A 15,383-nucleotide genomic window follows, 5' to 3' on the forward strand; every position below is an offset into this window, starting at 1 on the left:
CTCTCTACCCATAAACCCCATCCCACTAGTCCTGACAGGCAGCTATCTACCCATAAACCCCATCCCACCAGTCCTGACAGGCAGCTCTCTACCCATAAACCCCATCCTACCAGTCCTGACAGGCAGCTCTCTACCCATAAACCCCATCCCACCAGTCCTGACAGGCAGCTCTCTACCCATAAACCCCACCCCCACCAGTCCTGACAGGCAGCTCTCTACCCATAAACCCCACCCCACCAGTCCTGACAGGCAGCTCTCTACCCATAAACCCCATCCCACCCAGTCCTGACAGGCAGCTCTCTACCCATAAACCCCATCCCACCAGACAGGCAGCTCTCTACCCATAAACCCCATCCCACCAGTCCTGACAGGCAGCTCTCTACCCATAAATCCCATCCCACCAGTCCTGAGAGGCAGCTGTCTACCCATAAACCCCATCCCACCAGACAGGCAGCTCTCTACCCATAAACCCCATCCCACCAGTCCTGACAGGCAGCTCTCTACCCATAAACCCCATCCCACCAGTCCTGAGAGGCAGCTCTCTACCCATAAACCCCATCCCACCAGTCCTGACAGGCAGCTCTCTACCCATAAACCCCATCCCACCAGACAGGCAGCTCTCTACCCATAAACCCCATCCCACCAGTCCTGACAGGCAGCTCTCTACCCATAAACCCCATCCCACCAGTCCTGAGAGGCAGCTCTCTACCCATAAACCCCATCCCACCAGTCCTGACAGGCAGCTCTCTACCCATAAACCCCACCCCACCAGTCCTGACAGGCAGCTCTCTACCCATAAACCCCATCCCACCAGTGCTGAAAGGCAGCTCTCTACCCATAAACCCCATCCCACCCAGTCCTGACAGGCAGCTCTCTACCCATAAACCCCATCCCACCCAGTCCTGACAGGCAGCTCTCTACCCATAAACCCCATCCCACGAGTCCTGACAGGCAGCTCTCTACCCATAAACCCCACCCCACCCAGTCCTGACAGGCAGCTCTCTACCCATAAACCCCATCCCACTCAGTCCTGACAGGCAGCTCTCTACCCATAAACCCCATCCCACCAGTCCTGACAGGCAGCTCTATACCCATAAACCCCATCCCACCAGTCCTGACAGGCAGCTCTCTACCCATAAACCCCATCCCACCAGTGCAGCCAGAGTCCCAGAGATCCAACACAGAAGATTCATTACTAGCATCCTAGACTAGTCCACGTTGTTACTGTACCCCTCAGACACACAGAGACAGTCCCCACAAAATGAGGTGGAAACTGAGCTGCACTTCCTAACCTCCTGTCCAACGTATGACCATATTAGAGATACATGTTTCCCTCAGATTTCCCAGATCCACAAAGAATTCGAAAACAAATCCAATTTTGATAAACTCCCATATCTACTGGGTGAAATTCCACAGTGTGCCATCACAGCAGCAAGATTTGTGACCTGTTGCCACAAGAAAAGGGCAACCAGTGAAGAACAAACACCATTGTAAAAACAACCCATATTTATGCTTATTTATTTCCCCTTGTGTTCTTTAACCATTTGTACATTGTTACAACACTGTATATACATATATATATATATATGTATAATATGACATTTGTAATGTCTTTATTGTTATGAAATTTCTGTATGTGTAAAGTTTACTGTTCATTTTAATTGTTTATTCCACTTTTGTATATTATCTACCTCACTTGCTTTGGAAATGTTAACACATGTTTCCCATGCCAATAAAGCCCCTTGAATTGAATTGAAATGACAGAGGATACTAACTCAGTCAGTCAGTCAGTCAACTTCACTCCCTGTTAGAGTTCTGGTTCTTCTCTCAAGAACCACTGCGTGTTTGGCTGACCTAAGGAACATCGTCATACATCTTTGTCTTTTTTGAATGCTTTGTCAGGGTTCTGATTTCCAAAAGCAAAAGGACAAATAAATCAACAAAATTAAGGATCAGACTGTAAGAAATGCTGAGTTTTCATGACGCAGACAGAGCACTCTGCATCCTGTCTTTCTGTCAGAGGGAGGACATCAAGCTATCACTCATACGTTCAGTAGTATTACTATTTGGTGAGGTCAAAGCCACACAGACTAATGTTAATGTCCCAATGTGAATGTGATTATTTTCTGCTTTAGATGCTATCAGATCATGCCCCCATTTCTACACAGATCTCAATATTGATGACCATATGCATTGAGAGAGAGTACGAGAGACATACAACCTTTGGCGACACCTAGCATCCAGCTTTATCAGTCTAAGACTGTCTGTCTGAACAGAATGCATGCACGTGTCCTTTTAGGTCCCGTTTCCATGCACTCTCTCCAAGTATCCGATACTCCCACTGAAACATGATGAATTTTTGTGACACTCCTCAGAAGTAGAGGGGAGATTCGATGGCGGAAGGGGGGGGGGGGGGGGGGGGACTGAGGATTCAGACAGGGGAGGGAGGGGGGAATTGAGGATGCAGGAAGGGGAGGGAGGGGGGAACTGAGGTTTCAGGGAGAGGATGGAGGGGGGAACTGGGGATTCAAGGAGTGGAGTGAGGGGGGAACTAAGGATTCAGGGAGGGGATGGAGGGGGGGAACTAAGGATTCAAGGAGGGGAGGGAGGGGGGAACTGGGGATTCGGGGAGGGGAAGGAGGGGGGAACTGGGGATTCGGGGAGGGAGGGGGGGACTGGGGATTCAGGGAGAGAGGGGGGAATTGAGGATTCAGGGAGGGGAGGGAGGGGGGAACTGGGGATTCGGGGAGGGAGGGGGGAACTGAGGATTCAAGGAGGGGAGGGAGGGGGGACCTGGAGATTCAGGGAGGGGAGGGAGGGGGAAACAGGATTCAGGGACAGTCACAAGAATTAAAAGCAAGACTGGAGCTAGGTCTCCATCCATTTATGACTGGAGCTAGGTCTCCATCCATTCACGACTGGAGCTAGGTCTCCATCCATACAAGACTGGAGCTAGGTCCCCATCCATACAAGACTGGAGCTAGGTTTCCATCCATACAAGACTGGAGCTAGGTCTCCATCCATACAAGACTGGAGCTAGGTCTCCATCCATACAAGACTGGAGCTAGGTCTCCATCCATACAAGACTGGAGCTAGGTCTCCATCCATACAAGACTGGAGCTAGGTCTCCATCCATACAAGACTGGAGCTAGGTTTCCATCCATACAAGACTGGAGCTAGGTCCCCATCCATACAAGACTGGAGCTAGGTTTCCATCCATACAAGACTGGAGCTAGGTTTCCATCCATACAAGACTGGAGCTAGGTCTCCATCCATACAAGACTGGAGCTAGGTCTCCATCCATACAAGACTGGAGCTAGGTCTCCATCCATACAAGACTGGAGCTAGGTCTCCATCCATACAAGACTGGAGCTAGGTCTCCATCCATACAAGACTGGAGCTAGGTCTCCATCCATACAAGACTGGAGCTAGGTTTCCATCCATACAAGACTGGAGCTAGGTTTCCATCCATACAAGACTGGAGCTAGGTCTCCATCCATACAAGACTGGAGCTAGGTCTCCATCCATACAAGACTGGAGCTAGGTCTCCATCCATACAAGACTGGAGCTAGGTCTCCATCCATACAAGACTGGAGCTAGGTCTCTATCCATACAAGACTGGAGCTAGGTTTCCATCCATACAAGACTGGAGCTAGGTCTCCATCCATACAAGACTGGAGCTAGGTTTCCATCCATACAAGACTGGAGCTAGGTCTCCATCCAAACAAGACTGGAGCTAGGTCTCCATCCATACAAGACTGGAGCTAGGTCTCCATCCATACAAGACTGGAGCTAGGTCTCCATCCATACAAGACTGGAGCTAGGTCTCTATCCATACAAGACTGGAGCTAGGTTTCCATCCATACAAGACTGGAGCTAGGTCTCCATCCATACAAGACTGGAGCTAGGTTTCCATCCATACAAGACTGGAGCTAGGTCTCCATCCATACAAGACTGGAGCTAGGTCTCCATCCATACAAGACTGGAGCCAGGTTTCCATCCAATTGGACGACAGATTTTCATGTGACTATTCTAAAATCTGTCCCACCTGTAGTATTTCCACCAAACATACTTGTTGCAGATAAACAGCAGTGCATGTTGAGGTAGTGCCCATAAAATGTACTTTTTTCCCGCATAAGTTTTCTTGTCTCAAATAAATAACATATTTTCAACTCCATCGATAGTTAACTGTTGTGTTAAAAATAGCAAATGTGCCTCCTCTGGTCTTGGCATGTGGTCTCTAGCCCAACAGCTGGCAGATACAGTGTGGGTAGGCTAGTCTACATGAGATTATTTATAGATGACATTATTTCTATTTGTCAAAAGGCAGCCAAGGATCGATCATCATGTCACCAGAATAAGAATCTCAATATTTATTGGCAAGGAGCATCAAACTCATCGACGTGCACTTTCACCACCCTGTAAAGTTCATCATAATTTATTTAATCTGTATCCTTAATTAATTGCATGCTTTCCTTAATTAATTGCATGCTTAATTAATTGCATGCTTTCCTAATTAATTGCATGCTTTTTTTTCTCATAGTTGACTCCAAGTTAACTTCAATTTAATGGTTATTATATCTATATTTGTGCAAAAAATTATTTAACCTTGAATTCCTGTTACTAACAACTTCAATAAGACGTACACACATTTTTTTATTTATTTTTTTACTAATGTTCTGTTTAATTTGGAAATTACAGATCTCAACCAGGAAATTGAGAAGTCATCAGAGTTTCACAGCAATTCCACATCAGAATGGTAATTTGCATAGCATTTTTAGCTAATCCTAAACATATTGCATCATTTACTTTAGGTCTGCTTCAATGGCTTTCATAAGGTAGGTAAGCATTGTTTAAATGAGGACTGAAGTCTCCCCCCCAAAAATGTTTTTCTTGAATTTCAAATGATCTTCAATCATGTTCAGACTACATTTTGAGGTAATACATGCATATTATATGCAAGACTGAATATTTATTAATTGACCCTGGGGATATGAAAAGTGGTTTAACCCATAAAATAGTATTTTGTCAACAATTAAATCAAATTTTTCACAACAGTATTTTTCATACCCTATTCTTGTTTCACCATACTTTTACTGACATATAAACCGCCTGTTTTTTTTTACATTTTAACAATTTCTTTACATATTCCTACTCTTCAAGGTCTCTTCTAACGGGAACGATGCAATATTCATTGATCAACCAACTGAATTCCTGCCTTTTATCCAATATCTTTGGTGAGTGGTTTTGAGTTTTTTTTACACACAACACGGTGTGGCACTGTAACTTGTAAATTGATTCTCTGTCAGTACGCTCTACCGGCCGCTTGAGTATAGGGTTAAACGTTTAAGTAGAGATGAAAAATCAGCCTCTGCTGTCAGACAGTAAACACTTAACGACAGAACGACCAGTGTGTTTTTAGACAGATCATTCACACTGACATCACTGTAAAATGGGGGGGGGGGGGGTGTGAGACTAAGGCCCGGTTTCCATAGAGATGGAATTTAGGCTTACTATTGTTTTAAAGATCCATCTTTCCAACAACGTCCCGAAGACGGAACACGCGTTTCCCCTAAACACCACACGAGAGAACGGTCACTGGGTGCGTCGTTGGAGCGATACTGATAGGGATCGAAAGAAAGGGAGGGCTGATCTCGGATCAGCTTTCTCTCTTCAAATCGTTCCTTAAAATGTGCTCAATAATGTTCTATAATACTGACCACGGATCAGCTTCTAGAGAGATATTACCACCTAAAGCAACAAACATTGAGGCGGTTTATTCTAAATGCACTATATCACCGATTTGGCACATCATGAAATATATTGCGACAGATTACAGACAGTAGCCTACAAAATAGAAAATAAAAATAGAAATCAGTTGATTGAACATGAAAAGTATTTTGATATTGTTGATTGTTTATGTCATTTTGGGTTTGGAAGCATCTCAACACACTGCACCATGTCAACACACCATGTCAACACACGTACAGCCTGATCTAACCCCTGTCCTACAGCCTGATCTAATCCCTGTCCTACAGCCTGATCTAACCCCTGTCCTACAGCCTGATCTAACCCCTGTTTTACAGCCTGATCTAACCCCCGTCCTAATCCCTGTCCTACAGCCTGATCTAACCCCTGTCCTACAGCCTGATCTAATCCCTGTCCTACAGCCTGATCTAATCCCTGTCCTACAGCCTGATCTAACCCCTGTCCTACAGCCTGATCTAATCCCTGTCCTACAGCCTGATCTAATCCCTGTCCTACAGCCTGATCTAACCCCTGTCCTACAGCGTGATCTAATCCCTGTTCTACAGCCTGATCTAATCCCTGTCCTACAGCCTGATCTAACCCCTGTCCAACAGCCTGATCTAATCCCTGTCCTACAGCCTGATCTAATCCCTGTCCTACAGCCTGATCTAATCCCTGTCCTAATCCCTGTCCTACAGCCTGATCTAATCCCTGTCCTACAGCCTGATCTAATCCCTGTCCTACAGCCTGATCTAATCCCTGTCCTACAGCCTGATCTAATCCCTGTCCTACAGCCTGATCTAATCTCTGTCCTACAGCCTGACCTAATCCCTGTCCTACAGCATGATCTAATCCCTGTCCTACAGCCTGATCTAATCCCTGTCCTACAGCCTGTCCTACAGCCTGATCTAACCCCTGTCCTACAGCCTGATCTAATCCCTGTCCTACAGCCTGATCTAATCCCTGTCCTACAGCCTGATCTAATCCCTGTCCTACAGCCTGATCTAATCCCTGTCCTAATCCCTGTCCTACAGCCTGATCTAACCCTGTCCTACAGCCTGATCTAATCCCTGTCCTACAGCCTGATCTAATCCCTGTCCTACAGCCTGATCTAATCTCTGTCCTACAGCCTGACCTAACCCCTGTCCTACAGCCTGATCTAATCCCTGTCCTACAGCCTGATCTAATCCCTGTCCTACAGCCTGATCTAGTCCCTGTCCTAATCCCTGTCCTACAGCCTGATCTAACCCCTGTCCTACAGCCTGAAAGAGCTATTATCCTCCTTAATGGCCACCTTCCTTTAATGTTTATTGACTGATCCAGTCAGTCTGACTCAGGAAACTGCCTTACACAGCACTTTATCTGCTTTCCCTGTCTTTCTCCAGATCAATTAGACACTGTAGCTGCATGCAGACAGCAGAGAGCAGAGAGCAGGGAGCAGAGAGCAGAGAGCAGAGAGCAGGGAGCAGAGAGCAGAGAGCAGAGAGCAGGGAGCAGAGAGCAGGGAGCAGGGAGCAGGGAGCAGGGAGCAGAGCAGAACCTTAAAGAAGGCTATGGGAAGAAGTGAGAAGCACTGAGGCAAACTGACAGATTGATGTTATGATTCATGTTTAATTGAATGTGGCTGAAAGTGCCTCTATATAGGCTGACATGCGGTTCATAAATAACAACTCCAGATTGTTTAACACATCACCATGAAAGGCATTTGGCTCCTACCGGCTGTTCCTGACGACTGTGTGATCACGCTCTCCGTATCTGATGTGAGCAAGACCTTTAAACAGGTCAACGTTCACAAGGTCAGGGCCAGATGGATTACCAGGACGTGTACTCAGAGCATGCGCGGACCAATTGGCAAGTGTCTTCATTGACATTTTCAACCTCTCCCTGACCGAGTCTGTAATACCTACATGTTTTCAAGCAGACCACCATAGGCTCTGTGCACAAGAAAGCGAAGGTAACCTGCCTAAATGACTACCGCCCCGAAGTATTCACGTCGGTAGCCGTGAAGTGCTTTGAAAGGCTGGTCATGACTCACATCAACAGCATCATCCCGGAAACCCTAGACCCACTTCAATGTTAGTACCGCCCCAACGGATCCACAGATGACGCAATCTCAATCGCACTCCACACTGCCCTTTCCCACCTGGACAAAAGGAACACCTACGTGAGAATGCTATTCATTGACTAGAGCTCAGCGTTCAACACCATAGTGCCCACAAAGGGCCCTGGGACAAAACACCTCCCTCTGCAACAGGATCCTGGACTTCGTGACGGGCTGCCCCCAGGTGGTAAGGGTAGGCAACAACACATCTGCCACGCTGATCCTCAACACGGGGGCCCCTCAGGGGTGCGTGCTCAGTCCCCTCCTGGTACTCCCTGTTCACCCACAACTGCATGGCCAGGCACGACTCCAAAACCATCATTAAGTTTGCTGAAGACACAACAGTGGTAGGCCTGATCACCGACAACGATGAGACAGCCTATAGGGAGGAGGTCAGAGACCTGGCCGGGAGGTGCCAGGACAACAACCTCTCCCTCAACGTGAGCAAGACAAAGGAGCTGATCATGGACTACAGGAAAAGGCGGGCCAAACACACTCCCGTTCACATCGACAGGGCTGCAGTGGAGCAGGTTGAGAGTTTCAAGTTCCTTGGTGTCCACATCACCAACAAATCTCATGGTCCTAACACACCAAGACAGTCGTGAAGACGGCACGACAAAACCTTTTCCCCCTCAGAGGACTGAAAAGATTTGGCTTGTGTCCCGAGATTCTCAAAAAGTTCTACAGCTGCACCATCGAGAGCATCCTGACCGGTTGCATCACGGCCTGGTACGGCAACTGCTCGGCATCTGACCTTAAGGCACTACAGAGGGTAGTGCGTACGGCCCAGTACATCACTGGAGCCAACCATAGTCACCCAAGTCATAGATTGTTCTCTCTGCTACGGCACGGCAAGCGTTACCGGAGCGCCAAGTCTAGGTCCTAAAAGCTCCTTAACAGCTTCTACCCCCAAGCCATAAGACTACCGATTAATCAATCAAATGGCCAGCCAAACTATTTACATTGACCCCCCCCCCTTCTTTTTACACTGCTGCTACTCGCTGTTTATTATCTATGCATAGTCACTTTACTACTTCTTACATGTACAAATTACCTCAAATAACCTGTAACCCTCCACATTGACTCTGTACCGTAACACCCTGTATATAGCCTCCACATTGACTCTGTACCGTAACACCCTGTATATAGCCTCCACATTGACTCTGTACCGGTACCCCCTGTATATAGCCTCGTTACTAACCTGTAACCCTGCACTTTGACTCGGTACCGGTACCCCCTGTATATAGCCTCGTTACTAACCTGTAACCCTGCACTTTGACTCGGTACCGGTACCCCCTGTATATAGCCTCGTTACTAACCTGTAACCCTGCACATTGACTCTGTACCGGTACCCCTGTATATAGCCTCGTTGTTGATATTTTTTACTTTAGTTTATTTAATAAATATTTTATTAATGTATGTATTCAGCATTTCATGGTAAGGTTGTATTCAGCATTTCATGGTAAGGTTGTATTCAGCATTTCATGGTAAGGTTGTATTCAGCATTTCATGGTAAGGTTGTATTCAGCATTTCATGGTAAGGTTGTATTCAGCATTTCATGGTAAGGTTGTATTCAGCATTTCAGAGTAAGGTTGTATTCAGCATTTCATGGTAAGGTTGTATTCAGCATTTCATGGTAAGGTTATATTCAGCATTTCATGGTAAGGATGTATTCAGCATTTCATGGTAAGGTTGTATTCAGCATTTCATGGTAAGGATGTATTCAGCATTTCATGGTAAGGATGTATTCAGCATTTCATGGTAAGGTTGTATTCAGCATTTCATGGTAAGGTTGTATTCAGTACTTCATGGTAAGGTTGTATTCAGCATTTCATGGTAAGGTTGTATTCAGCATTTCATGGTAAGGTTGTATTCAGTACTTCATGGTAAGGTTGTATTCAGCATTTCATGGTAAGGTTGTATTCAGCATTTCATGGTAAGGTTGTATTCAGCATTTCATGGTCAGGTCTATAGTATTCGGTGCATCTGACAACATACACAAGTCTTTGACTACCTGAGTCCTCCCTGCTGCCTCCTTGTCATATTTCATATCATGGTCATTTCATCCAACAATTCCTATGCACCTGCAGCAAGTAATCACAGATGTGTGTGAGATATTTTCCTATTTAATATTGTGGTCTGTGAAAGTGAGAATGATTTAAAACTCACACCAGTGCCAATCAGCAACACCAGGGACCGACAACTTGAAGGTCAGATGTGTTTTACCAATTACTGGCATCATTAAGGGGTTTCTCCAATGTCCGGACATTCCAAGAGAGAGAACATCAGGAGTGTCTGTGAGTGTCTAGTTTCTCTGTTTAGACTGTATGACAGGGTAGGGAGGTGAATCATTACTGTATGACAGGGTAGGGAGGTGAATCATTACTGTACGACGGTAGGGTGGTGAATCATTACTGTCTGACAGGGTAGGGAGGTGATTCATTACTGTACGACAGTGAGCACTAGTTGACTACCCCCAGTGTTTACTGACTACCCCCGGTGTTTACTGACTACCCCCGGTGTTTACTGACAACCCCCGGTGTTTACTGACCACCCCCGGTGTTTACTGACTACCCCCGGTGTTTACTGACTACCCCACGGTATTTACTGACTCCCCCCAGTGTTTACTAAATACCCCCAATGTTTACTGACTCCCCACAGTGTTTACTGACTACCCCCGGTGTTTACCGACTACCCCCGGTGTTTACCGACTACCCCCGGTGTTTACCGACTACCCCCGGTGTTTACTGACTACCCCCGGTGTTTACCGACTACCCCCGGTGTTAACTGACTACCCCCGGTCTTTACTAACTACCCCCCGGTGTTTACCGACTATCCCCGGTGTTTACCGACTACCCCCTGTGTTTACCGACTACCCCTGGTATTTACCGACTACCCCCGGTGTTTACTGACTACCCCCGGTGTTTACTGACTACCCCCCGGTGTTTACTGACTCCCCCCCCGGTGTTTACTGACTACCCCCGGTGTTTACTGACTACCCCCGGTGTTTACTGACTCCCCCCGGTGTTTACTGACTACCCCCGGTGTTTACTGACTACCCCCGGTGTTTACTGACTCCCCCCCGGTGTTTACTGACTACCCCCGGTGTTTACTGACTACCCCCGTTTAAGGTTTAAGGTTGTATTCAGCATTTCATGGTAAGGATGTATTCAGCATTTCATGGTAAGGATGTATTCAGCATTTCATGGTAAGGTTGTATTCAGCATTTCATGGTAAGGTTGTATTCAGTACTTCATGGTAAGGTTGTATTCAGCATTTCATGGTAAGGTTGTATTCAGCATTTCATGGTAAGGTTGTATTCAGTACTTCATGGTAAGGTTGTATTCAGCATTTCATGGTAAGGTTGTATTCAGCATTTCATGGTAAGGTTGTATTCAGCATTTCATGGTCAGGTCTATAGTATTCGGTGCATCTGACAACATACACAAGTCTTTGACTACCTGAGTCCTCCCTGCTGCCTCCTTGTCATATTTCATATCATGGTCATTTCATCCAACAATTCCTATGCACCTGCAGCAAGTAATCACAGATGTGTGTGAGATATTTTCCTATTTAATATTGTGGTCTGTGAAAGTGAGAATGATTTAAAACTCACACCAGTGCCAATCAGCAACACCAGGGACCGACAACTTGAAGGTCAGATGTGTTTTACCAATTACTGGCATCATTAAGGGGTTTCTCCAATGTCCGGACATTCCAAGAGAGAGAACATCAGGAGTGTCTGTGAGTGTCTAGTTTCTCTGTTTAGACTGTATGACAGGGTAGGGAGGTGAATCATTACTGTATGACAGGGTAGGGAGGTGAATCATTACTGTACGACGGTAGGGTGGTGAATCATTACTGTCTGACAGGGTAGGGAGGTGATTCATTACTGTACGACAGTGAGCACTAGTTGACTACCCCCAGTGTTTACTGACTACCCCCGGTGTTTACTGACTACCCCCGGTGTTTACTGACAACCCCCGGTGTTTACTGACCACCCCCGGTGTTTACTGACTACCCCCGGTGTTTACTGACTACCCCACGGTATTTACTGACTCCCCCCAGTGTTTACTAAATACCCCCAATGTTTACTGACTCCCCACAGTGTTTACTGACTACCCCCGGTGTTTACCGACTACCCCCGGTGTTTACCGACTACCCCCGGTGTTTACCGACTACCCCCGGTGTTTACTGACTACCCCCGGTGTTTACCGACTACCCCCGGTGTTAACTGACTACCCCCGGTCTTTACTAACTACCCCCCGGTGTTTACCGACTATCCCCGGTGTTTACCGACTACCCCCTGTGTTTACCGACTACCCCTGGTATTTACCGACTACCCCCGGTGTTTACTGACTACCCCCGGTGTTTACTGACTACCCCCCGGTGTTTACTGACTCCCCCCCCGGTGTTTACTGACTACCCCCGGTGTTTACTGACTACCCCCGGTGTTTACTGACTCCCCCCGGTGTTTACTGACTACCCCCGGTGTTTACTGACTACCCCCGGTGTTTACTGACTCCCCCCCGGTGTTTACTGACTACCCCCGGTGTTTACTGACTACCCCCGGTGTTTACTGACTCCCCCCGGTGTTTACTGACTACCCCCGGTGTTTACTGACTACCCCCGGTGTTAACTGACTACCCCCCGGTGTTTACTGACTACCCCCTGTGTTTACTGACTCCCCCCAGTGTTTACTGACTACCCCCGGTGTTTACTGACTACCCCCGGTGTTTACTGATTCCCCCCCAGTGTTTACTGACTACCCCCAGTGTTTACCGACTACCCCCGGTGTTTACTGACTCCCCCCGGTATTTACAGACTACCCCGGGTGTTTACAGTCTTCTCACCTGTTTTATTTCCATGGTTATCTCTGTTATTCTGTGTATCTGGCCTTCTCTCTCTCTTTCCCTCTCTTGTTCTTTCTCTTTCTCTCTCTTTTTCTCAATGTATACCTCTCTCTCTTTCGCTCTCTCTCGCTCCGTCTCAGGTCTCTCTTACAGTTGGAACATGCTCAGGCGTGACGAGGCACCAGGTCACTCTGAAGTAGAGTAGAGACAGACTGACAGTGTCGCAACTAACTTGTGTTTTGATTGGATCCCCAAAGACCCAAAAGACCTTTTCAAAAGAGAGAGAAGAGAGACATTGGACACGGACCGCTGCACCAGACGTAACCATGGAAATCGGGCCAGTAAAAGGAAGTAATGTAGTCTAGGAGCAGCGCTTTGAAACTGTGTGTCTCAAATGGCCCACTATTCCCTTTGTAGTGCACCCTATTCCCTTCATAGTGCACTACTGTTGACCAGACCCTAGGGTGCACATTTGTGACGCACATTTAGGCTGCAGCCAGAACTGAATAACTGAATATAACACTTCTTACCTTTTGTCTCCCAAGTCTGTTTTGTTGCCAACTAGCATGATAATGACATCACTTCCTCTCTCTGTTCTGACGTCGTCGATCCATTTGGACGTTTGCTGGAAGGAGTTCACATCTGTTTGAGGAATAGCAGAAGCAACAACAAAAAAGTAGTTGTCATCTTGCTTAAAGTTTCTCAAACATCACATTTCGAAGGTTTTCCAAATGTCAAATTATTTAAGTTTAGGTTTTAGTTTAGGAATTAACTCCAAATTATTTAAGTTTAGGTTTAAGTTTAGGCATTGACTCTGAAATCTCAAGGTTAGGTTTAAGTTGAGGTATTGACTCTGAAATCTTAAGGTTAGGTTTAAGTTTAGGCATTGACTCTGAAATCTCAAGGTTAGGTTTAAGTTGAGGTATTGACTCTGAAATCTTAAGGTTAGGTTTAAGTTTAGGCATTGACTCTGAAATCTTAAGGTTAGGTTTAAGTTTAGGCATTGACTCTGAAATCTCAAGGTTAGGTTTAAGTTTAGGCATTGACTCTGAAATCTTAAGGTTAGGTTTAAGTTTAGGCATTGACTCTGAAATCTTAAGGTTAGGTTTAAGTTTAGGCATTGACTCTGAAATCTCAAAGTTAGGTTTAAGTTTAGGCATTGACTCTGAAATCTCAAGGTTAGGTTTAAGTTTAGGCATTGACTCCGAAATCTCAAGGTTAGGTTTAAGTTTAGGCATTGACTCTGAAATCTCAAGGTTAGGTTTAAGTTTAGGCATTGACTCTGAAATCTCAAGGTGAGCCATTGACTCTGAATGGTTAAGATAAGGGATAAGGTTTGGGATAGCCTTAAAACAAAAATGTAACTTTCTATCGCTGGATTTGAACATGCAACCTTTGGCACCCGAGGCAGATGCTTCCCACAATGCTTTGCCTTATACAATATTAATCAGTTTACATTGTGTTACTTTCGTCCCAACCGTTTCTCCTGTACCTTCTCCCAGGCTAACACCAAAGACTAGCTAGCATGATACGTGACTAGCTAGCATGACACTTGACTAGCTAGCATGACACTTGACTAGCTAGCATGATACTTGACCTGCTAGCATGATACTTGACTAGCTAGCATGACACTTGACCTGCTAGCATGATACTTGACTAGCTAGCATGACACTTGACTAGCTAGCATGACACTTGACCTGCTAGCATGATACTTGACTAGCTAGCATGACACTTGACTAGCTAGCATGACACTTGACCTGCTAGCATGATACTTGACTAGCTAGCATGACACTTGACCTGCTAGCATGACACTTGACCTGCTAGCATGATACTTGACTAGCTAGCATGACACTTGACCTGCTAGCATGACACTTGACCTGCTAGCATGATACTTGACTAGCTAGCATGGTACTTGACTAGTTAGCATGACACTTGACTAGCTAGCATGGTACTTGACTAGCTAGCATGACATTTTGTTTCACATATTTTTTATTTAACTAGGCAAGACATCTGACTAGCTAGCATGACACTTGGAACCTGTTATTTAGACACTAGACAGGTTAATTAACACATGATGTTTGGAACCTGTTATTTAGACACTAGACAGGTTAATTAACACATGATGTTGGGAACCTGTTATTTAGACACTAGACAGGTTAACACATGATGTTGGGAACCTGTTATTTAGACACTAGAGAGGATAATTAACACATGATGTTGGGAACCTGTTATTTAGACACTAGACAGGTTAATTAACACATGATGTTTGGAACCTGTTATTTAGACACTAGACAGGTTAATTAACACATGATGTTGGGAACCTGTTATTTAGACACTAGACAGGTTAATTAACACATGATGTTGGGAACCTGTTATTTAGACACTAGACAGGTTAACACATGATGTTGGGAACCTGTTATTTAGACACTAGACAGGTTAATTAACACATGATGTTTGGATCCTGTTATTTAGACACTAGACAGGTTAATTAACACATGATGTTGGGAACCTGTTATTTAGACACTAGACAGATTAACACATGATGTTGGGAACCTGTTATTTAGACACTAGACAGGTTAACACATGATGTTGGGAACCTGTTATTTAGACACTAGACAGGTTAACACATGATGTTGGGAACCTGCTATTTAGACACTAGACAGGTTAATTAACACATGAT

General features: G+C 45.7%; 1 protein-coding gene across 2 annotated transcripts in view; it reads right to left on the reverse strand.

The window, feature by feature from the left end:
• Positions 1 to 15,383, reverse strand: part of LOC110524898 (ras-related protein Rab-6B) — a 163,123-nt gene that overhangs the window by 47,542 nt on the left and 100,198 nt on the right. For both annotated transcript variants that reach the window (XM_036982647.1, XM_036982599.1), the window contains exon 5: positions 13,234 to 13,345. In XM_036982647.1, coding sequence (XP_036838542.1) covers positions 13,234 to 13,345 — 112 coding nt within the window. The remainder of the gene's footprint in view (positions 1 to 13,233; positions 13,346 to 15,383) is intronic.

This window comes from Oncorhynchus mykiss, chromosome 1, assembly GCF_013265735.2.
Source record: "Oncorhynchus mykiss isolate Arlee chromosome 1, USDA_OmykA_1.1, whole genome shotgun sequence".
NCBI classification, from domain to species: Eukaryota; Metazoa; Chordata; class Actinopteri; order Salmoniformes; family Salmonidae; genus Oncorhynchus; species Oncorhynchus mykiss.